This window comes from Ambystoma mexicanum, chromosome 8 (assembly GCF_040938575.1).
Source record: "Ambystoma mexicanum isolate Mex_15411 chromosome 8, UKY_AmexF1_1, whole genome shotgun sequence".
In the NCBI taxonomy this organism is placed as follows: domain Eukaryota; kingdom Metazoa; phylum Chordata; class Amphibia; order Caudata; family Ambystomatidae; genus Ambystoma; species Ambystoma mexicanum.
The window spans coordinates 353,207,206-353,232,486 of record NC_090929.1 but is presented as its reverse complement, the minus strand read 5'-3'; the positions used below and the strand labels follow the sequence as shown (position 1 = coordinate 353,232,486).

General features: G+C 47.6%; 1 protein-coding gene across 3 annotated transcripts in view; it reads right to left on the bottom strand.

Moving 5' to 3' along the window:
• Positions 1–25,281, bottom strand: part of LRSAM1 (leucine rich repeat and sterile alpha motif containing 1) — a 3,131,994-nt gene that overhangs the window by 563,254 nt on the left and 2,543,459 nt on the right. For all 3 annotated transcript variants that reach the window (XM_069609805.1, XM_069609807.1, XM_069609806.1), the window contains one exon: positions 500–587. In XM_069609805.1, coding sequence (XP_069465906.1) covers positions 500–587 — 88 coding nt within the window. The remainder of the gene's footprint in view (positions 1–499; positions 588–25,281) is intronic.

Genomic DNA, 25,281 nt, shown 5'->3' with positions numbered 1-25,281 from the left:
GGGCTTCATTTGGTAAAATAATTGTGTTCCTGATCCTCTTCAACAATGTATTTTTTGAGCTATGTCACTCCTCTACTCAGATTGCAACTGTAATCTTGGGCCTACATGCCTACTTTTGTTTAATATCAAAATGTGTCTGGTATTTGGTAAGGTGATATTGCCTGATCCCAACAGTGCCATAGATTGTTTACTGCTCGAGATAAAAAATAAGTTATAAAAGAAATACTAATCTAGTCGCCACAACTAGCTACAGATGCATTTCTTTTACCTGGGGACCCTAGCCTGGATCATAAAGTTAAAATGATCCTCAAAGATAAGGTTTATTGACTGAACTGTACAAACTGCCATGATGGTGTGACCACAGGTGCACCATGGTTTACAATAAGAGTGGCTTCTTAAAGTTGTGTAGTGGCATTAACGTGCACTGCATAATCACTTAATACAGGACTACCATGAATACGTGTTTCCTGTCATTTTAAACCAAATGTTCCCACCTTACCTCCTTTAATATTTGGCTTATTGCTTGTTTCTGATCCAGCTGTTGCCAACCCAGAATTTGCTGAAACCTCTGGTCCATCTCGGTCAAGCTACAAGAAGAAGAAAGATGGATGTCCGAAATTATATAATAAACAGGATTACTAGCTTTGTGGAGAATTATCTTGGACATTTAGGAATGAGAAAACAAGTACTATAACCGGCATCCTAGAATCATGCTTTTTATTGGCAACTAAGCTGGGCCAGCACTTCCTAGATGAACAAATGACTTACCTCTCGGTAATGTTGTTTCTAATGGATGTTCCTGCCACAGATTCCTCATCTATGATATCCATATCCCAGCGCAGCTGTTCTTCGGAACCTCTTCCGCTGCCATGGCGCGCCGCATGGCTCCACGTCGGATTAATGAAACGCCTTCCCGTGCCCAAAGTGACGTTGGGATCAGTATAAGTAGCTGGGTCACGCACCATGACCTCAGTTCCACCCTTTTTCCATAGCACTCTGACGCTTAAGTACCGTAGAATCGATGGTATACTAGCTTCCAACAAGCGGGGCAGGTAAGGAGGGTGATGAGGAACTGTGGCAGGAACATCCATCAGAAAGAACATTTACAGAGAGGTAAGTAATTTGTTCTTCTAATGGATTCTTTCCTGACACGGATAGACTGTGATAAGACTCCCAAAGCAGCACCTAATCTGGAGGGGGAAGAAGCCAGGCTGCCACTTAAACCAGAAAAACTCTGGAGGACTGCCATCCAAAGCGGGCATCCTGACCCGCAAGGGAATCCAAGCAATAATGCATAGCAAATGTGTGCAAAGAAGCCCATGTCACAGCCTGGCAGATGTCCAGGACAGGGACTTCCTTCTGCAGGGCAGATATGGTGGCCACTCCTCTGGTAGAATGAGCTCCGAGACCCTCAGGCACATCCTTCCCGGCCAGATCGTAGCATTCTGAAATGCAGAGAATGATCCACCTAGAAAGGGTCTGTTTGGTCACAACCCTGCCAGCACAAGCACCAGCGAAGCTAACAAAAAGCTGTTAATCTTTTCTAGTCTCTCTAGTAGAGGAGACATAGACCTTAAGGGCCCATACTGGGTCCAGTCGATGAAATCATTCCTCTGCCTTGGAAGGGTGAGGTGGGGGGGGAGGAGAACACAGGAAGATGTACCGTCTGAGAGAGATGGAATTCCGAGACCACCTTTGGCAGAAAGGAGGGTCTCATTCGAAAAAAAAACAAATGAGGAGGTAAAATAGACAACGCCTGGAGCTCACTCACCCATCTCGCGGACTTGATAGCAACCAGGAAAATCACCATCAGTGTGATCAACCTAAGAACATGGATGAAGGGCTCAAACGGAGCGCCCATTAGAAATGTCAAAACTAAGTTCAAATCCCACGCCGGAACCACAAACTGGCAGGGGGGAAACTGGTTACTCAAACCCTGCAAGAACTGCGTAACAGTGGGGATTGTGAAAAGAGAGCCCTGTTCCAGGGACCTCTTGAACACAGAAATAGTGACAAGGTAACCCTTTAAAGTGCCCGCTTGGGCCAAGGAAAGCAGAAACTAACACAGGGGACAGAGGACAGGATAGAGGATCCAGGTCCCTCTCCCGGCACCACAGCGAAAATGTACCCCACCTATAGGCATAAACAGATTTAGTAGTGGGCCCTCAGAGCTGAAAGGAGCACATCGAGGATGTCGTCCAGCAAGTCCCACTCCTTGTATCTCAGCCTCTCAGTAGACATGCAAGAAGGTTCAGGTTGCTGAGGTTCGGGTGGAGGACCCACGCCCTCCGACTGGGAGAGCAAGTCTACTCTCCTCGGAAGGCGCCAGGGAGGGCAGACGGACATGTCCAACAGTTCTGGATACCACGTTCTCCGGGCCCAGTCTGGGGCGATCAGGATCAGCGTGGTTCCAAAAAGACGTAGTCTCCTGAGGATCAGCGTGATGACAGGGATAGGCAGGAATGCATAAAGGAGGTCAAAAGTCCACCTGACCGTCAAGGCGTCCCCTAAAGCTCCCTGTTGAGGAAATTCCCGGGAGCAGAACAACTCACACATCCTGTTGACACTGGAAGTGAACATGTCCTCTTGAGGAGTTCCCCAAAGAGGGAAGATCTCCTCCAGAACTTCCTGCATCTGCAAGGACTCCACCCCACCTCACCTCAATTGCTGAGGTAGTGAATGGCCACTGTGTTGTCCGTCAGGATCAGCACAGTCTTGTGTTGTGCAGCGGGGAGGAAAGTAACCAGGGCCGGCCGAATCACTCTCAGCTCCAGCAAGTTGATGTGTTCCCGAGACTCTGCGGGAGAACACAGGCCGATCATGTACGATCTAACAAGTGAGCACCCAAGCCTATCAGGGATGTGTCAGTGACCACGTCACCACTAGCCAAGGTTGATGAAAAAACGAGCTCTTGAGCAGGTTGTCCTGCTTGGCCTACCAGACAAGATCCAGGGCCACTCGACTTGAGACCTCCAGAAGGTTTGACGTCTGGCTCTGAAACTGCGACCATTGGCAATGAAGAAGCCACTAAAGCGATCTCATGCACAGCCTTGCCACTGTATCCTCTAGGAAGCAGGAGGCCATGAGGCCCAAAAGGCACAGGCCTGGACTCGTGTCTGCGACTGCAGACATAGACCATCTGAAAAATGTTTGCCACTCGATCCTCAGGTGCCCAGGCGATTGTCCAAGACTGCTCCGATGAACCTGAGACTTTTTGAAGTTTAGGGAAAAGCCAAAACTGTGTGAAAGATGCATGTACATAGCATATGTTCTGAATCTAACTCCAGTGAGCCAGGTAGGGAAACACATTAATGCCCTCTCTCCTGAGTCAAGCCGATACCACTGCCAGTAGTTTGGTGAAAACCCGACGAAAGATCGAATGGCAGGACCTTAAATTGGTAATATTGTTGGCCTTCCATGTACCTCAGGTACTTCCTGTGCTTTAGATGAATCAGCACATTGGAGTAAGCATCCTGAAGGCCAGGGAAAACCAAACAATCCCACAGATTGAGGGTTTGCAGGAAACCGGGCCTGAGTGACCATCATGGCTTTGTCTTTGCAAAGGAACAAATTCAGTAGCCGCAAATCCAGAATGGGGCGCAAGCCTCCGTCCTTCTTGGGCATCAGAAAGTAGGTGGAGTACCTCCCTAGTTCTGAGCTCGGAACTAGTACGATAACGTTCTTTGGCAGAAGATGACAATGCTCCTCTAGAAGGACAGGGACTGGAGAAAGGGGGGCAGGGTGAGCACAGTGGTCCGGTGGGCGTTGTAGAAAAGGGAAGCAATTCCCCTGATTGATGACCTGCAGGGCCCAAGCAACGGTAGTGTTATCTGATCACACCCTGCCGAACAAGGATAGCCTCCACCCTCTACCGACGGGTGTTGGAGCCCGTCACTGAGGTTTTGCACCCTGGGGCAGAGGGGACAGCGGCCCCTGCGATTCCACCTCTCTGAGCACTTCTTCCTCTACCCCTTGCGAACTGTCTTCCTTGTCCGGGGTAGTTCGACTACAGCCCCACTGGGTGAACAATGGACCGGGGCAAAAAACCCTGCCTTGTGAGGAGGATTGTGTGGTCGGCTGCAGGACTGCGAGTCCCAAAGACTTGGCTGTAGCTTTTGATGACTGAACCTTCTGAAGGGCATCGTCTGACTTGACTGGAAAAAAGTTTGGACTGTCAAACGGCATATCAAGCAACCTTGTCCGCACTTTGGGCACAAACCCTGACAAGAATGGTGCTTAACCAGAGTGGCAATAGCCACGAATCTGCCCATGCAGGCTGCAGTGTCTAGGCCGGATTGCAGCATCTGCTCCGCTGGCTCCTTACCATCAGAGACTAGGGATAGAAAACCATCCCTCATCTTCTCTTCTGGGACATGCTCAGCTGCACCAGCTACAGCAGACCAGAGGCCAAAAGAAAACATTGCCATGGTGGAAGACACATTCACGGAACGCAGTGACAGACTTCCTGACGCAAACACATTCTTGTCCCACGCATCTAGGAAGGTAGAGGTCTTCAGGCTCGCTTTTGATGCCTGCACAATCAAGCTTTCAGGCGAGCCGTGGGCAGAGAGTAAGGCCGGGTCCAAAGGCGCAGGCCTGTGATTCCTTGCCATCTCTCTGTCCGCTGGGGTCACAGATGCAGGCTTCTGCCACACTGCCATCACAGGAGCTTCAACCACCACGTTGAAAGGCAGTAGGGTCTCCGTCTTCAAGGCATCATCCAGAATGTCACAGAGCTCATAGTGCACTCTGGAACTAGATGGCGCCGAAAGACCCAAGGTATCTGCTACCTTTGCCACCTGGTGCTGGAAAGCAGCCTGAGGTCTGTCTGGAGTAGGGGGTGGCAGAATGTCTAACTCCAGGGAGGTATCCAAACCACTGACTCCTTGCAGGTTGGAAACCAGGTCTAAAACCTCATCAGCCCCATGGAACACTTCTGGGAATTCCCTCTCTTCTCTAGGACCCATGTTTGGTTCTAGACCAAAAAGGACAGGCTCACCCTCCTCGACAAATGTCACAAATTTTTTACATTAAGGCGCACCTCTGGTAAGCAGGGTAAAATCCTGTGCAACCGTTGGGTCTACGGTGCTGTCCTGGGCGCCGACAATGTTGAAGATGATGTCACCACCAGAGCCTGACGGCCCCAACTTCAGAGAGGCTCAGATCCGGAGTTGGAGTTGCACAGGGATGGACCCTCGAGGGCACCCTGCCGGTCACAGAAGACACAGTGGGCCCATTCGGCACAGAGGCTGAAGCCAGCGGCGCCCCTGCCTGCGATACGGGGCACAAGTATCAGTACCGCTAGTGCCTGGTGTTAGGGAGAATTCTCTGTAAAGGCTAATTTCCCAAACCTAGTGAGTCCCCCAGCAGCTTTGCTGGATTTTTGGGGTTTATTTTTTTCTCCTGCTAAGAGTGAGACTCTTTTACTCCCACTCTTCGACATGATTTGAGGTGTGCCTTTATCTTTCAATGTGTTTTATGGGCTATGGGGTCTTTTACTCCATAGGGTCTCATGTGTTTTTGATGTGGGTTACACAGCACCCTCCGTGCCGTAACCCAGGGGTGTCGCAGCGACCCCCCAACATAGACTCCATACCCTGGGACTGACTACTGTCTCCCAGGGCATGTAAAGTCACCATTGGCTTTACTAGTCCCAAATTATGAACAGAAACCAGTACAAACCATCATATTGTGGACGTACTGGTTGGGGCAATTCGATTGCCCCGGGGTCTGTTGTTCGAGGGGGCACGTCTCCTTCCCCCCTGATCGAGTTTTGGCTGGTGCCATTGGATACTACTTTTTATATTCGACCGCGAATATCTCTCTATGGGATTTTCCCATTGTTCGAGGCTACCAACTTTAATTATTTAATTCTTAAACCTCGAACATACCGCTGGTTTATTTATTTAATATTAATTCACCGGTTGGTATTTTTTGCCAGAACTCGATTAAAAAATGGCGTTTGTGTTCTCTTCTGTGACTCCAACCCAAGTCGAGCCCTTTGTTCCACTTTTTGGCGGGCTTCTCCACAGAAGCCTCCAAAAGTGGTGCCACTCTGTCTGGGTACCACAGGGAGTGTGGGAGGGGGTTTAGGCACCCTGGACTGAGTTACCTTGGTAACTCAAGTCGCACTCTTGTGTGATTGGCCCAAGTGGTGAGCCGGTGTTTGATTGACAGCTAGGCTGAGTGAATAAGGGTGTGCTGCATAAAAGCAGGGCTTTGGGGACTGGAACTTCAGAAGTCGCCACAGGACCTAAGAATCCGAGGAGGGAGAAGCTGAGCCGACCTGCAACGATGACACCACCGGTGGAGCCCTGCTGAACCGTCTCACCACTTTTCCCGACGACAGAGGAGATCTCCAGTCCGGAGAGTCTCCTTCCTTTGACTGGTGGGGATAACCAGTTTTGCCTTCTTTTCACCTTCCTTGAGCATCTCGTGGCCGCCTTGCCCGTGCCAAGCACCCCGGCAACCGGAATACCACGGTTTACCACTACCGCGAAGAGAAGGCTAGTACCTTTTAACCGAAGAACTCCGCGGCTGGTTTCTTCCCTGGCAGTGCAACGACCTTCATCTTTCCTCCACGGCGAGACCTCTTCTTCCTCTGGACGAAACGCTGACTTGCACCTGCTGCCAGGAACAACTGCCTCCGCTGGAGCTTCCTTCACACTTAAGGTACTGTGTCCCGCCTGGCTTCCCTTGCGAAAGGTCGTTTGGGGTGACAGTAAAGCCTCAACTTTCTAACCTGGGCTAGCCTGGGACAACCTAGCAACTTTTCCTGACTTTAATTTCATCCTTTTTGTGCGAACTATCTACAAGACTCTTTGGGCATAACCCCACTGTGTGAACCTGGACCCCTTCTGCTTGCTCTCTCCAAGAGTGGGCCTTGCAATTGACTTCCTGGCTCTCCAGTAGAACTCTGCCTGTCCTGCCTTACTGTGGTCCTTTTTAATTTAAAAGTATTGAAACTTGTGTGCTTCCTTAACTCTGCCTTTTTCCCTCCCTTTCTTTATAACTTATTAGAGTGTCATCTTATGTTAAGCGCTCACCTCTGTCTGAAAATAAGTGGTGTTTCTCACTAAGACTTGTCTAATAAGTGAATAGGGTTGTATATATATGATAGTGACTGTGTGCTGAATTTACTTACCTCGTTTTTTGCTAGTGTAAATCCCAAGTGTGTCTTTAAATAAATAATTATATACTTTTACACCAAGGCTCTGGTCAGTGTTTGTTTGTGCTACTGTGTCTCTGTACCTATTGTGTATACTCTGCATACTGCCTAACTCTTCTTGAGGGAAGTCTGACTGCTCAGCCACAGCTACCAAGTGAATCTGTGTGGTACAGACTGCTACCAAGTGGGTTTACTGCCAAACACCTGTAGTCTTAAATCTTTTGCAGTGGTACCTAAGGGAACTGCACAGGTTTCTGCCTAACACCTGGCCAAAGATGTCCACCATCTTCAGGTGAAAGCTTTCCCATTCCACCTTCGTGGAGGATTGCATTGGAAAGGATATCTGCGCCGTACAATCCGCAGAACTCTTGGAGCGGTGGTTTTTTTTCATGAAGGAGGAAGAAGTGTGGTGATGAGGCCTCACTCGGCGAGCGCAATCTCTTACAGTGTTTCTTCTTCTTCTCATGTACGCATGGGGCTGTTCAGTCTTCAGAACAACGATCTTTGCCGCGTGACCTCAAACGAGACAGCGGAACCGTCTCCTTGTGTAGGAAGGTGAATAACTTTGCCTCCTACTCTCCAAGGGCCTTTGGGTGCATAGACTGACACAATCTGCAATCCTGGGGGTTGTGGTCCTCGCCCAGGCAGTACAAGCCTAAGCAGTGCAGATCGTAGACAGACATATGTCTAACACAGTCCGTGCAGGGCTTGGAGCCAGAGGCCTTTGATAGAGTCGGTATGGCAAAAATTAGGTTTTGCTCGACGAGCACATTCCCAATAAGAGACCAGAGTGCGTAGAAAACGGGAATGGAGGTCATGGGGCACGGCGCAGCTACTTATACTGATCCCAATGTCACTTCCGGCATGGGAAGCATGCAGGCATTGGATGGACCCTATGCTGAGCTGAGCAGCGCACGCTAGTGGCAGAAGAACAGCTGTGCTGGGATATGGATATCATACATAAGGTATGCGTGGAAGTAAAGAATCAATTAGAAAATTCTGTTTATCCATGTTTTTGAGGATATGTGTTAGCCTTCTATTGCGCAAAACGTTTGGAATACATTGGGTACATTGTAGCTTTCATGATACAATTTTATCTTCAAAGCAAAAAGGCAATGCAGCATTTGTTTATTCCTAAGTATAGTTTATTCTTGATGTTATGATTCAAGTTTTCTGTTAATTTAACTGTACAACACATCAATTGTTTTATGAATACATTCACGCATGTTTCACACCAACAAGCCTAATCAAAGCTGATTATTTGGATGTATAAAAATGAAATTATATATTTTGTCTTTTGCAGTGTGCACCCCAGTATTCACATTCAAAGACACGAACGTCACCATGTTCACTAATCTATAACACAGGATAAATTAACCTAGTGACAGATGGTCTTTAATGAATTTAGGGTGGGGTTGTGTTCGCTTATTTAGATAGTTATCGCATTAAAGCTTAGAATAGCCATGTTTAGAATGATAAGTCGTGATTAAACAATCTTTGACCTTCACGTTGAAAATTTGAACCATAACATCAATAATTAACTACATTTAAGAATAAAACAAATGTGACCTGGCCTGGTCTTTGTTTTTGCTTTCAAGACAAAAAGCTATAACAAACCCTAATAACTACCCAATATAATCCAAAGATTTGGCAAGGTTGAAGGCCAAAAAAAACCCATAGAAACACACTTTTGATTAAGGGACTTGTAAGAGTCCCCCCTCACTTTGGTCAAACATCCTGCCTCACCAACAGCCTACTTTAGAATCTTCAAAACTAATCAGGAGTATCACAGGCTACATGGCTTATGTTTTGCCACTGTCCACTGGTGGCCATTTCAACAACATACATGTGTCTAATCGTGTGTGAGATTCCAATAATGAGTAGCCGCTTTTCCCAGAAACTTTACCCCCCCCTCTCCTCCTTTTAGCTGAGCATTATGTTACACGTCTTTCTTCATCGTTTGTGTTAGTTGCACCCATAATCCTCTGGGTTCTGAGGTGGGCAGTATACATTTTTAAAGTAAATTGTAGAAATACCAGCCCGAAAATCTGGCATTAAAAATTCTATCACATAACCTAGACAGGTCGCAATACACTGTTGCCTGTGCTGTGTGTCTTTCCAGATAAAATCAACGCAATGAATGATGACTTTCTGGGGTCATGTTTCTGTATGGAAAATTGTACTTATCAATATTAGTATTTCTCGCTATTGATCAGAGTATTATCCTTTGTTTCTGAGCTTTAGTCTGGGTACCAACAGGCACATTCTTGTAATAGTAACCATGTACGATGTGTTTCTGCTACCTACAATGCTCCTAAAGCATACACCCTCTCCTCTGAATATTTTCAGCTGTGGGTCTATGTGCTTTTATAAAGAAACCAATTATACATTTTGTTAAAATCTTTCTATGCTAGAAACATTTCATACTTAAGTCACATTCATGTAGAAATATCCACACAATGCACATTTATCACTTATAGGTAGGCACTTATGTAAACATGTGACACCGCCATGCTCAGCGTTCTATATAGTCTTATTAGCATGCCTGATAAGGGTACTTCTGCTTCCCCTTCAGCCAGGAGGATAGCTCAAGGGCAAAGCATTTATCTTGGAAGCAAGACAATGCCGAGCAACAAAGATTTGAATTCCGGTGCCGCACTCAGAGACTGGTTTCAGGTATTAAGCGCTATATAAAAGATTAATTATTGAATTTTAATTATTCCCTGTCGAGAGGGGAGGTTGCGATGGGTGCATGCAAGTCTGCGGATATCTGATTAATGTAACATTATCATTCTGCAGCATGGAATCTGCTTATACTCACATTTATAGACTAGTAAGTAGTTAGGTTCCCACTAGGAGGAAGGTGTGATTTGAGCATATGGCAAAATAAATTCCTTAAAACTGATAGTCCAACTTGAGGGTCTGCTCTTGTCTGTGTATCAATGCAATAATATCCACATAGCTGCTTTGCATATGGAGTCTAGTGGGACATTCGCTAGAAAAGCAGGATTCACACCTGTTGCCATTGTTGAGTGTGCTCTGGGTATATCTGGCCATTGTTTATTTGCTCATTTGTAGCATTCCTGTGCATAATCAATGTAGCAGTGCCTCCTTTGCTGTGTTGCCTCTTAGAATGATGCTGAAAGTTACAAAGAATTGACTTGTCTCTGATCTCCTTTGACCTGTCTATGTAAAACCTGACCGACCTGTGAACATTGGATGTACGTTAAAAGAAAGTATGCCAAAAGATCGAATTACAAAACTACGGAGCACACTTGCCTGCATTTTGTAATGCAATCTTTTGGGATTTTACCCGTTTGTCCTCCACACTTCCTTTAATGTATTCGGGGGACACCCCGCAACCCCTGCAGCCCACAATAACGAACTGGTGGAGCGGGGGACACCCCCAAAATTCCTGGTCCCCTGCTCGGTATTATGGGCTTCGATCTAATCTACTAAACCGAATGCACACTAAACGTGCATTCAGCTTTTTAGATTCCATCTTTTCATCCATTCCCATGAACATTCACTTTCTGCAGGGCTTTTTCAACATTTGATTACAGTTGTTTGAAAAAATACTGGCAATTCGATTGTTTAATTAACATGAAACATTGACAAACTTTGAGGTGCACTGAAGATTACCACCACTTTGTGTAAAGTGAGGAAAGGCACACTCACTGATAAGGCAAATTACTCTCCTTTTATAATGAAATTATTGAGATTAAGAAAGCAACCTATACAGTGAGTTGGATTATTGAGTATTTGTGTAGTGGTTCAAACAGAGGTAACATGAGTTTATGTAGATCGCATGTTAGTGCTAGCCTACACATCAATGGGTGTATGCGCTTCACCTCTCCATGAATGCATTTACCACTGGAACCTTCCACAATGTGATTTTCTGCTGTGGAGTTGGGTATGCTGCTAGTGCTTACAGAGTGGGTCCTATGCTCACCCTGAATCCAATAGATACACAGATATTTGAATGCAACTGTTGATATACCTTGCAGAGGATTGATGTAGTGACATTCGCTGCACATGACATACCTCTCCAAGTAACAGGATCTTGTATTTGGCTTACAAGCCTCCTCTGGTACAATTATGCATCTTGGAAGCAAACCTAAGAGACCAAACTCTAGGAGTTCATGAGCCAGGTTGCAAGGTTAAGCTAGTGTCGATTGAGATGTGATATCTTTAGATGTTCTTGCTTAAGTAGGTGGAGATGTGAGTGTAATTTAATTGGTGTTGCTATCGCTAAAGGTAGCATATGCAGGTAACAGATTTGGCTGGACTACGTGGGTGCAATGAGAAATTAATAGTTACTCACCGTAGTGACTAAGGTACTCCTAGTCCATAGTCCCCTTTCCTCCATACTGCAGGGCGTCCCTCGCTAGGGACGGGAGACGGATGATTTTTCACCAGAAACCCCCCCCCCCTTTAAATTGGTTCCATGTAATAATGTCGCCACAAAAATCTCACCAATCAAAAATATTGCCGAAAAAAATGGCCATTTTTTGTGGCGACATAGCATGGAACATGCGGGGGACCACCCCCGCACCCCCCAAACTTTTTTTTAGAATTTTTTTTTTTTACATTTTTTCCCCCATATATATGGTCACCCAAATAATATCGCCACAACATTTTCCCAGCGATATTATTTACGGCGACCATATATATGGGGATATTATTACCTGATACCTTTAAATTTAGAGGCGCGCAGGGGCACGGCCCTGGGAGCATGCGCTCCCCTTACTCAGCCCACCAGCGCCACATCTTAGTCCCCATTGACACGTCCACAATATTAACATTGCCTAATGACACCAGTATTATTAGGGGGAGGATGGTGGAATGTATGGAGGAAAGGGAACTATGGACTAGGAGTGGGTTAGTCACTACAGTGAGTAACTATTAATTACTCCTATGCCCCGCCTCCTTTCCTCCATACTGCATGGGCGATTACAACTGAATGTAGCTCCAGGGTGAAGAGGTGACCCTCCTTAAGAAAACAAGTTCCTTAGAACCGCCTGTCCGAAAGGCGCGTCTGACTTAAAGCTGGCGTCCAAACAGTAATGCTTGTGGAAAGCCGAAGGGGTGGTCCAGGTAGCCGCCCTGCTGATGACCTGCCACAGAACCTGTCTCTTGAATACGACGGCCATTACCTTGGCTCTAACAGCGTGGGCATGCATGTTAGCTGGAAGTGGTTTGTGCTGCCCCTCATAGGCCTCCTTGATGGCCGAAACCATCCAATTTGCTATAGAGGCCTTGGATGCCTGATACCCGGGCCTTGACCCCCCCGAAGATGAAAATTGAGCATCCGACTTTCAGAAGCTCTTGTCATGGACACAGGCCCCAGAACAACACAAAAACCACACCATCTAGTGATGGCGGCAATGGGTCACTTGACTCACTTATGTCCCTTTGGGACCCGTTAACACAGGGGCCCTGGCTAGAGTCAGTCCTGGCGCCTTTGGCGCCAGGCTCATATAGAGATGTGAGCAGGAACACTTTATTTCAGTGCAGGAGTGCTTTTATTTTACAAGAACTTTCCAGGAGCTGAAAGCCTTTATTCCAGAGAGCATCCTCATCTGCTGACTCATCGGGTGTGGCTCCCTAGGCCTGGTCTTCATGTGCTGACTCATCGGGTGTGGCAGGGTGTGGCAGGCAGGCTGAACCTGGTGGGCATGGCTTCAGAAGCTCAGCTATATAAGCTGCTCCATCCTTAAGGCAGGTGCTTCGCGTTACTGTGCACTCGCGTGCAATGTGACGCTCACCGCCGCTTGGACCAGTTTACTTACCTTTGAAACCAGGCGTTCTCCTGCATACTCACCTCCAGGAAACCGGTGCTTCATCGCTTCATCTACAGACTCATCTCTTGACATCCAGTGATCTTGATCCCGACGCCGCAGCACTGCACTCCGTATCCACAAACTCGGACCCTGTGAAGAGTAAGAAAGACAAGGTTAGAACATCCGGCCTAGGGCTGCGCCGCATTTGAACCCCGCGCGCTCCCTTAGTTAACAATTTACCAGCTACTGTACTGCTGCAGCTTCGTTCCTCATTTCCTCTGGCTGCCGCCTCGAGCTCTGCAGCTTCTGCTGGTCCGGCAACATCACCTGCAAGGGAAGAAAGCAAAAGAGCAAACATCAAAAGTGGAACGGACAGCAATACAAGACAACAAACTTTACAATACAACAAAAACAGACGAGGAAAGACAAAGGCAAACAGGAACACTTACCTGAAGTATAGTGGCTTAGTCGCAGCAGGACTGGACTACCACGTGCAAGGGAACAGTGAAGGAACTCGGTCCAGATCATACAAGCACCCCTGCTAGAAGCAGTAGGACGGAGTGCTCGCCGAAACTAATCAACAGGTGAGCTTTCCAGGGACAGCGCATCCCACGGGTACAACGGTTTGGGAGAAGGGGTCTGGAAGGGGATCAGGCGCACAAGCTGGCATACACACGCCCCTTATTCTACATGCAGGAGCAGTCCCGAGCAGTATCACTTATTACCACCAGTTACCACATAAGCACAGAGGGTGAAGTCGGACCCGAGTGACCTCACCCCCGTGAGGGCTGCAACCATGTTCCAAAGCCTCCGCAGAGACCAGGTGAGCATAACAGAACACAAAGCCTCTTTGAATCTCTGCCTGGGCGTTATGGAAACTTCTCAAACGGACCAGTTGGCCAGATTACTGGGAGAGTTATGGGCTGAAGTTCATGCCTCAAGACAGGAAACCAATGCCCTAAGGAGGGATCTAATTGTGAACCGGGAGCGGACAGATGAACTAGCAAGGCAAATGCTCCAGGCACAGGCAGGCCAGGTCCCACTGCCGGGGTATGCCCCTCCTGCTGCGCCTCCACAGCCCACGCCAGTACAGGTGGGTCCCCTTGCCCCGCCAAAACGCTTCACAGGCGATCCGAATAAGTACGCCATCTTTATGAATCAATGTCACCTACATTTCTTGTGCAGACCTGGGGCATTCCCCAACGATCAAGCGAGACTGGCATTTGTACTCTCATATTTGGGAGGTAGTGCAGCGGACTGGTCAATACCCTTGGTAAACCAGGATGATCCTTTGCTTCGAGACTTCAGAGGTTTCCAGCGTGAAACGGAGAAACTATTTGCACGGCAAAATACTCACGGCAGTGCTGGCCAGGAGACTGAGACGGGTTATAAGCCAACTTATACATCCTGATCAAACTGGATATGTCCCACAGAGAAATATATCAGATAATCTTAGGAGGCTTCACTGGGTTATAGAACAAACAGAAGGGGAAGCACAAGAGGCCACTATAGTTTTACTGGATGCAGTGAAGGCCTTCGATTCGTGAAATGGCCATGGCTGATAGCAGCCTTGCGGGAATATGGTATAGGGCCTGAGTATCTAAAATGGGTTAAACTGCTATATAGCTCACCACTAGCCAGGGTAAAGACTGGAGCGGTTATCTTGGAGAGATGGCAACTTAGCAGAAGTACCAGACAGGGGTGCCCTTGGTCCCCAATGTTATATATCCTTGCATTAGAGCACTTAGCGATATACCTCAGACAACAATACAAAGAGGTGGGGATCTGCACGAATGGAGGGCCACATCTAATATCGTTATATTGCAGATGATATGCTGTTATATTTAAGATACCCGGAGGAAAACTTGCAATACATCCTAGAAGTGATGGAGCGATTTGCGTTGCTCTCAGGCAATAAAGTCAACCCTAAAAAATCGTGCATATACCCCCTGGGAAGATATAAAGGGATCCTGTGGGAGCAATTACCCATTCTACAAATACCCTGGGAGACCATAGCTTTCCGATACCTGGGCATAGATATCTACCACACAGTGGATGACGAACATAAACACAACACAGAAAAGGCTGTAACAAATATTGAAAACAGCATAAGATTCTGGCCTAAGCTCCCTCTGGCCATGATGGGGAGGGCAGCCCTGTAGAAAATGGTTGTATTACCAAGGCTGATACACTTTTTTGGAAATATACCATGTATGATACTGAAACGATTTTTCGCCAAACTCCAGAGCATATGCAGAGGCTTTATCTGGCACAACACTAGAAATAGGATAGCCCTGTGGAAATTACAAAACACATATGACAAAGGAGGCATAAAACTCCCAATTTTGAGGTTTATTACTGGGCCAGTCAGCTACAATATGTGGTCAAATGGCTATCGGAAGACCCAACAGCGGAGTCCAGACTACTGAGGTCAGAGTGTTCCCCGTTCTTCTTGAAAGAATGGATATGGTTGACTAAATTGAAGATAAAGGGGGGCCCCGAGAATGTTGGAAATGGGATGGTAGATGTAGCGGAAAGCCTGCCGGGCCATGGAGAACCCAACCCCGTGCTCCCCGCAAATACCACTAGTAGCACTGACTGAAGCAGACGTGCAACTGAGTAAAATAATACGCATGCACTGGGAATCGGTGGGCATTGCAACAATGGGAGACATATGGCAAGATGGGAAATTACTGGAGTTTGACACATGATAGAGTCAAACTCCAGAGGTAGAGGAAACAGGCCTACATTAAGGGCAATGCATCACAAATATTAGATTGGTGCGACGAGTCAAAGAAACGTGGTCTGAAATAGTGCTGGAAGACCAGCCAGATGCAACCATTGAAACAATCTATGATATTACAGAGGGAGGGCACAAGGTCTCCCAAATTTATGAACTAATGATGAGCAGGGTGGGGAAAGAGCTAACACAGTTAAGATGAGAGTGGGAAGAGGGAGTGGGAGAATGTATGAATGACAAGCTGTGGGAGAGAGCTCAACGATATCATAAGAAGGTGTCCAGAAATGCAAGGTTGCAACAAATCCAGCTATACGTAACTCATAGAGCATACATGACCCCCCAGAGGATAGCCCGATTTAAAAATGCAGGAATACAATCATGCCCCAAATGCGGAGAAGTGAATGCGGAAATGACCCATATGTACTGGACATGCCTGGAAATTAGTACATTCTGGAAAGAAGTAGCCCACCGCTTGACAGAAAAAGGGATTACACTGGATGTGGATTCGGTGTGGGCATGTATATTGGGGGGGGGGGGGTTCCCCAGACCACGCAAGCTAAAGCTTGTGAGCAAACTCAAAGGACTGGCTTACATACTGGCCAAGCGTAGGATTGCTATGGGCTGGAAAGCATGTGGTAGGCCAAAGTTAGAGGTGTGGTGGAATGACCTCAAGAAATGGGCCGAAACCGAAATGGTGGTATGGACTGGTGCAGCCAGTAGCGGGGCGGGGGGGAGGAGGCAGATACATTGATGGCTTGGAAGCTATTAGTGGCTACATTGGTCGGGTCCACCCAGATATGTTTAAGCGAGGACAATACCTCCCAGGGGACGGAAGAGGGAACATCCCAAAAAGATACAATGGCGGAAGGTGGAATGGAGTAGGCTTGAGTTAAGGGAAAGAGGGTAAAGGGTAGGCAGCGGCCATAGTATAACGAGAAGCGTAATATTCAAATAATGTATGACATGCATTGCTAAGTTTTGTTGTTTGTATGTTTGGTTGTTAAAAAAATGTATAACATGTTTTAAAATAAATAAATAAAACTATGTGCATGGCATACTCAAGGGCGGGCTCTGGACAATGAACTGTTATCACTACGACAGGGTAATCAAGACTTACTAACATATATCACTTCCTTCAATCGTCTGATCGCAAAAACTAACTGGCCAGAGGAGAAAAGAACTACGCTCTTTTACCAAAAAGGCTTGCGAGGGGAACTTAAGGCCGTATTAGCTCAAGTAGTAAATCCCCCGGAAAGATGTGCTGAATACATCGACCTGACAGTGCATCTCGATCACAGATTGCAGGATCGGAAGATGGATCAGGCCAAGGCCGAGGGGCGGTCGGTCTACGTGCGACCCCGTGAGAATCAAACCAAATCACACGATCATTCCGAGCCAATGCAAATCGGAGGCTTGCGGAGCCCACTCACCAAGGCAGAAAGGGAGTAAAGGAGACAGCAGCAGCTTTGTTTGTACTGTGGTAAGGCAGGTCACTATCTCCGAGAATGCCCGGTGAAACCACCCAGGAAAGCAGTTGGAGCAACTGACAAGGGTGATGAAGAAGAAGAACAGGACTCGGGGAAACTCCAACACCCGCCAAGCGTAGGGGTCCACTTTTCGAGCAGTGAAAAGGAACCTATACAGACCTCACATCTAGTCATCCCTGTGCTCCTGATAAACCACAAGCAACAGTCGAAAATACATGCCTTGGAGGCTTACATTGACAGTGGGGCTCTGGGAAATTCCATGGACCAAGATCTGGCTACCCGGATAGGCCGATTTCTCCGACAGAAGCAGGTTTCGGAAAACATCACAGCAGTTGATGGATCTCAGCTATCACCCGGCCCAGAGACGCATTACACTGAGAAGGTCACGCTTCTGTGTCAGGACGGTCACCAAGAGGACATCACCTTCGATCTCATCGGTGCTCCTCAGTTCCAGATGATATTGGGAATGCCCTGACTGGAGACCCACAATCCCAGGATTGACTGGCGTAAACAAGTTCTGACCTTTCCCCAAGACTGTGCGGACACCGGTTATAGCAAGGGATTCTCATTAAAAGGTCTTAGCAATCCAGGTTCTTCAAAGAAAGAAACCATACTGGGCCTCACCAGTTGACTACCACCTGGATTACCAAGATGTCTTTCAAAAAGAGCAAGCAAACACCCTACCTCGGCACAGACCGTATGACTGCCAAATTGATCTGGTACCTGGAGCTCAAGTTCCCTGCAGCTGGATTTACGCCCTAACAGAACAGGTAAACCAGCATCTAAAAACCTACCTCGATCAGTATATGGCAAATGGCTTCATTCGTCCGTCCAAGTCCCCTGCATCCTCGCCCCTCTTTTTGTGCCTAAAAAGGAGGGAGACCTGAGAACTTGCATTGACTACAGAGCACTTAACCAGATCACAGTAAAAAACTGGTACCCGTTACCGCTTATCCACAAGCTCTTGGATCAAGTCAAAAACACTCATATATACAAAACTAGACTTACGAGGGGCCTACCATCTAGTAAGAGTAAAAAAAAGGAGACGAGTGGAAGACGGCCTTTCGCACAAAATTTGGCCTTTATGAATATCAGGTTATGCCCTTTGGACTATGTAATGCCCCGGGTGCTTTCCAATTTTTAATTAATGACGTGCTCTGCAAACTGTTGGACTTCTGCGCTCTTGTCTATATTGATGACATTCTTATCTATTCAACCACCAAAGAGGACTACGTCAACCATGTCCGGGTAGTTTTGGAGAAACTGCGGCAACACCAGTATATGCCAAATTGGAGAAATGCTTCTTTCACGTGACAGAGGTAGAATTCCTCGGCTTTATTCGCACACCACGAGGCATATGCATGGACACGCGCAAGGTAGACGCTATCCTTAACTGGCCCTCACCGACATCCATAAAGTGAGTACAGAGTGTACTCTGGTTCGGCAACTTTTATCACTGGTTCATTCTCGGGTCCTCCCGGATCGTCCACCCAATCACTTCACTACGGAAAAATAAACAATTTAATTGGTTCGCAGAGGCAGAGAAAGCCTTCCAGGAGCTAAAACAAGCATTTACCACAGCACCAATTCTACGGCATCCTCGACCAGAACTACCATACGTGGTCGAAACTGATGCTTCCAACATAGCAATGGGAGCAGTCCTGTCACAACGAGACCCTAAAACAGGTCAGTTGCACCCTGTGGCATTCTGGTCTCGCAAGTTTTTCGCCCCTGAATTGAATTATGCAATCACTGATAAAGAATTGCAAGCAATTAAGGCAGCGTTCAAAGCCTGGAGACATTGGGTCTCATTACGAGTCCGGCGGTAACCGAGCCGGAAAACCCGGCAGGTTACCGCCGGACTCGTATTACCATTCCGCCTCCATGATTCCTGGAATCACCGGGGCATTACAACCCTGGTGACCCGGTAATTTCGGAGGCGGAATTCGGTAAATCCCCATTCCCATGGAGTCCAATAGGACTCCATGGGAATGGGGAAGTGGAAACACCGGCACCATGCTGTAATGGTGCCGGTGTTTCCACGTCCGCCTGCAGGCGGGTGGTGTTAAACCCGCCAGGTCAGACCTGGCGGGAGTGACACCTCCCGCCTGCAGGACTCGAATCAGCCGGTCCGGAAAGGAGGATGGTGGCGGATTTACCACTACCGTTCTTTCTGGACCGGCTGACTTGTAATGAGGCCCATTATCTTCTTGGAGCTAGACATACAGTCACCGTCGTCACGGATCATCGCAATCTACAATATCTGAAGACCGCTAAAGCACAATCATCATGCCAACTCCGCTGGGCTCTCTTCTTTGCGGAAAACGACTTTGTCATCACCTATAAACCCAGAGTACGCAATGGAAAAGCGGACGCCCTGTCTCGCATGAGTGAGGGAGAAGAGGCATTCACTACACCAGACCACGTGGCCATCATCCCAGAAGGACGAATCCATGGCATGATTGCCGCAACCACCACTCTAGACAACTTAAAATCTGACCTGCAACACTTGATGAGTCCACCAGCACAACAGGAATGGCTAGGGAAGGGAGACCGGTATACGATCGTGGACAACCTACCATACGACCAAGGACAATTGTACATCCCGGTTAAGAAATTACAGAATCAAATCATCGCAAACTATCACGATTCATTAGTAGAAGGGCATCCGGGAATAGCCAAAACCCAAGCTAAAATAAAGAAAAATTACTGGTGGCCAGATTGACGAAAGGACATTGTCCAGTTCATCGCAACCTCTGGCACCTGTGCACAACACAAGTGCCAAAAACAAAGTCCTGCAGGTCTGCTACGTCCTTTAGGAGGTACCCCCAGCACCCAGGAAACGCTACCAATGGATTTTATTGCAGACCTTCCCTCCTGTAACGGTTACAAAACCATCTTAGTTGTCGTAGATCTGTTTTCCAAAATGGCCCACTTTATTCCCCTTAAAGGTCTCCCAACTGCTTGTACTCTGGCTACCGTGTTTTTGGAACAGATCGTCCGGCTAAACGGGTTCCCATCAATATTGATATCAGACCGAGGAACTAAGTTTGTCTCTGCATTCTGGAAAAGGTGTTGTAAAATTGCCAAAATCGACCTCTGGTTATCTACAAGCCATCACCCCCAAACCGACAGCCAGACCGAACAGACTAACCAGACCCTCGAGCAATACATAAGGTGTATGCTGCAACAAACCGAGGATACCTGGAAGGATATACTTTGGTTAGCAGAATACACATATAACAACTCCATTCAAACCAGTACGGGACAAAGCCCATTCTACATAGTATACGGTCGACATCCACGGATATCCGTTTTCGACCCACTCGAATCATTCGAAATGCCTGCTGTAACAACCTTACACAAAACCATCACCCAGGTTTTTAAGGAAGCAGCAGAGCATCTTGCCAGAGCCAAAGAGAAACAGAAGCAGTTTGCGGATCGACACAGAAGGGAAACTCCTAACGACCAAGTCGGAGACAAGGTTTGGTTAGCATCCAAAAACATTCCCTTGAAAGGACCACAGGCGTTCCGTCCCAGATATCTGGGACCCTACACTATCAAGACTGTGATCAACCCTACGGCAATGAAATTAGAATTACCGACCCACATACAGATCCACCCAGTGTTTCATGTCTCCCTCCTAAAACCATTGAGACCAGGTATGCGGATCGACACTCCACCGGATCCCAAAATAGTTGAAGGAGAACTAGAATACAAAGTTAAAAGGATCCTAGACTCTAAGATGGTCCGGTCCAATTTATACTACCTTATAGACTGGAAAGGTTATGGACCCAAGATCGGACCTGGGAACCCAGTGAGCATGTCCACCACGCTCCACGATGAATCAGGCAGTTCCACCGTAATAACCCCACTAAACCAGGGCCAGGGGGGAACCACCCATGAGAGGGGTCTTGAGGGAGAGTGCTGTCATGGCCACAGGCCCCAGAACACAAAAACCACACCATCTAATGATGGGGGCAATGGGTCACTTGACTCACTTATGTCCCTTTGGGACCCATAAACACAGGGGCCATGGCTGGACTCAGTCTTTGGCGCCAGGATCATATAGAGATATGAGCAGGAACACTTTATTTTAGTGCAGGAGTGCTTTTACTTTATTTCAGTGCAGGAGTGCTTTTATTTTACAAGAACTTTCCAGTAGCTGAAAGCCTTTATTCCAGAGAACATCCTCATGTGCTGACTCATCGGGTGTGGCTCCATAGGCCTGGTCTTCATGTGCTGACTCATCGGGTATGGCAGGGTGTGGCAGGCAGGCTGAGCCTGGTGTACTTACCTTTGAAACCAGGCGTTCTCCTGCATACTCACCTCCAGGAAACCGGTGCTTCATCGCTTCATCTGCAGACTCATCTCCTGACATCCAGTGATCTTGATCACGAAGCACCGCACTCCGCAACCATGAACTCGGACCCGGTGAAGAAGAAGAAAGACAAGGCTAGAACATCCGTCGTAGGGCCGCTCTGCATTTGAACCCTGCGCGCCCCCTAGTTAACAACTTACCAGCTACTGTTCCGCTGCAGCTTCGTTCCTCATTCCCTCCGCCTGCCGCCTCGAGCTCTGCAGCTTCTGCTGGGCCGGCATAATCACCTGCAAGGGAAGAAAGCAAATGAGCAAACATCAAAAGTGGAACGGACAGCAATACAAGACAACGAACTTTACAATACAACAAAAACAGACAAGGAACGACAAAGGCAACCAGGAACACTTACCTGAAGTATAGTGGCTTAGTCGCAGCAGAATTGGACTGCCACGTGCAAGGGCCCAGTGAAGGAACTCGGTCCAGATCATACAAGTGCTCCTGCCAGAAGCAGCAGGATGGAGTGCTCGCCAAAACTAATCAACAGGTGAGCTTTCCAGGGACAGCGCATACCACGGGTACCACAGTTTGGGAGAAGGTGTCTGGAAGGGGTTCAGGCGCACAAGCTGGCATACTCATGCCCCCCATTCTCCACGCAGGAGCAGTCCCGAGCAGCATCACCTATTACCACCAGTCACCACATAAGTGCAGAGGGCGAAGTCGGACCCGAGCGACCTCACCCCCGGGAAGTCTGCAACCATGCCCCAACGCCTCTGCAGAGACCAGGTGAGCGTAACAGCTCTTGGTCCTGTCCAGATAGAATTTCAGAGCGCGTCTGACATCCAGACAGTGCAAGACCCCTTGAGCATCGTCCTTAGGATTACCAAAGAACGTAGGTAACACTATCTCTTCATTCAGATGGAAGGCAGAGACTACTTTAGGTAGGAACGCAGGGTGTGTTCTCAGGACCACCTGACCTTTGTGAAAAGCAGTATAGAGTTCTGAAGCCACCAGTGCCTGGATCTCGCTGACTCTACGAGAAGAGGAGAGACCCTCCAACAGTGGTGACCAGTCTTATGTCCGCGGACGCAATTGGTTCGAAAGGCTTGTGTGCCCAACACTATATGGAGATGCGACACAGGGTGTGGTTTCTTGATGGGCGGGTAGAGCCTGGTGAGGGCCACCAGATGTCGTTTAACCACTGGGTTGAAAGAGGAGAAGACCTCCTCCTCTGAATTCCTGTAGGCCCCTATGGCTGCCAAATAGGTGCAGCATGTGTCCACTTGAACCCCAGAGTGAACGACGTGTGCAGAAAAGGAGAGCACATCATCCAATGTGCACGTAAGGGGGTTGATCTTCTTAGAGTCCGCCCAGTGACATAACCTAGTCCATTTACACTTGTACTGGCCCCTGTAGCCTTGCTTCTAGCGCCCTGAATGATGTCTAGGTTAGCCTGGGACAGGCTCAGATGCTTCAGCGTGACCGGCTCAGGAGTCATGCTGCGAGAGCTAATTTCTTTGGAGCGGGGTGGATGACCCTGCACCCCTGCTGTGAAAGAAGGTGAGCTGGGCTCAGGGGTAGGTGAATCAGTGGCCTGTCTGAGAGGCTGAGGAGCTCAGAGAACCACGGTCTCGCCGGACGCCACAGAGCTATCACAATGATACGGAGGTGCCATGATTCTCTTATCTTGCAGATCACCCTGTGGACCAGGGGTGTGGGAGGGAAGGCATACCGTGTCATGCCATTCCGTTGTATCTGCAATGTGTGGCCCAGGGAGCAGGGACGCTTACTGCTGGCACTTTTTTTGGCCCAGGAGACAATAAGATCCACCTGAGGGAGCCCCCCATCTACTGAAGCTCCCAAGCAGGACCTGATCATTCAATTACCATTCGTAATTGTCTGCTCCCAGTCTGCTGAGCCTGTCCGCTTCCATGTTGGACCCCCCGGGAGGTGGATGGCCGGCAGGTAGATGTTGTTCTCCAGGGTCTGGGACACACAACTTGGTCTCGGCCTAGTATGCAGCGCACAACCGAAATGCATATCTCTTTATATATATTAATTCAATACTGAGATGGTACAGCACTCATATCACACCCCCTTTTCGAATACCCCGGGTCACAATGGACCATGAGCCAGGCTGGTTGGTAAAATACAATATTTTAAAATTCAAAAGAAATCATACACCTGTTAATATGGGGCAGCAATCACCAATGGGGTGATTACAATGAGAATGTGAGCAATGCACTGGGTTTAACCTTCTAGTGAAACCTTTTTGATTTAGGAAAGATAGCACCCAAGTTAGGATTTGCCCCTGCAATGTTCCCTCAACCCACAAATAAATTCTGAGTGGATAAACAGAAGCAGCAGGTAATCTGGAATAAGAAACAGGAAACTGAATCCAAATCTGACCTTCCCTCCCCAAATGAGAGAGAAAAAACAGATTTTAAACCCCTTGCAATGTTATGAAATGACACTCGGAAATGGACAAATAAATAATGAATGTGTGTTAAAAACCTTGAAGCAAATATAATTCCCCACTAAAGCAACAAAGCAAAGACACTAACAATCACAAAGAATGGATTACCAAAAGCATACAGTTTGAAAATGAACGGAAAGTTTAAAACAGATTGCAGCAAAATGACACGTTGGAAACTTAACAATTTTCTAATTCCCGCTTGAAATTACCCAAACGGATTTTAATAAAAATGGTTTAAATACACTGATTTGGAGTGCGGTTTTTTGTTGGGGAATAGAGGTATATCACAGGAACAATATGGAAGAAATAAATCTCTAGCTGGTAAATTGGATGAGTTATGCAAGATATAAAAAGGTGCGCTTTGAGTAAAATGGAGCTGTGAAATAGGAAAGGAAATCGGTTGTGACCAGAACAGTTTTACTTTACACTGGAGTATTCAGGCTAGGCCACCAAAGATACACAGTAAGAGCCAGGGTTGATTCACAACTTCAACCCCGCCACCCCAGCGCCCAACACTGGCGGAAAAAAGACTGATCACTCGAAATAAGACTAATGGTTTAGGATTACACAAGACAAAATTACTAAAGAGATGGCGCTAGCACTAGAAATCAAGGACTGGGTTGCACAGATAATTCTGACAGTTTTACAAGTTACCAGGATAAGGATAGGATGACCTAGAGAGTGGGATAAAGACAAGATATGCTATGGGTTTCTATGGGGTGGCGATTATACTCACAGTCCACTTTTTAGTTTTGGGATATTTGGACCATCAACAGGTTCTGGTCACTACACGGCAGCGCGCCTGGCAAACCGCTGGGCAGTTCTGGTCACCGGATGGCACTTCTGGACTGGCAATTCTGGTCACTGGATACTAAAGGTCAGCTTGATGGCAGGATTGAAGCGAGCATGCAGTTAGGGGGCAGCAACCCAGGCTGGTTTAGGATTCTTCCCAAAAGAATACCACAGCTTTCCCCTTTTTAATGGGAGATTAGTGGGTTTTCAGAATTGAGGCCTTGCTGGGAATAGGATCAGCGCTTCTTGGGTTTTGCAGTGGGCCCTGGAGTATGGTCAACAATGCTTTTGCCTTGTAGTTGGGATCTGACATCTTGATGGATGGAACAGGAACGCAGCGCAGGAACGTCAGGAAGAGTGTCCCTAGAGTCTTGTCAGGGACTCTTTATATAGAGCATGGTGACATCATAGACTATATGGCTTGGCCGGTTTAGCTAAACCCGCCTCTAAACAACTGGATTGGACAATCAATGTTGGTTGCCTCCCCTGGGATCTGACTCCATTCAGGAGGTTGCAT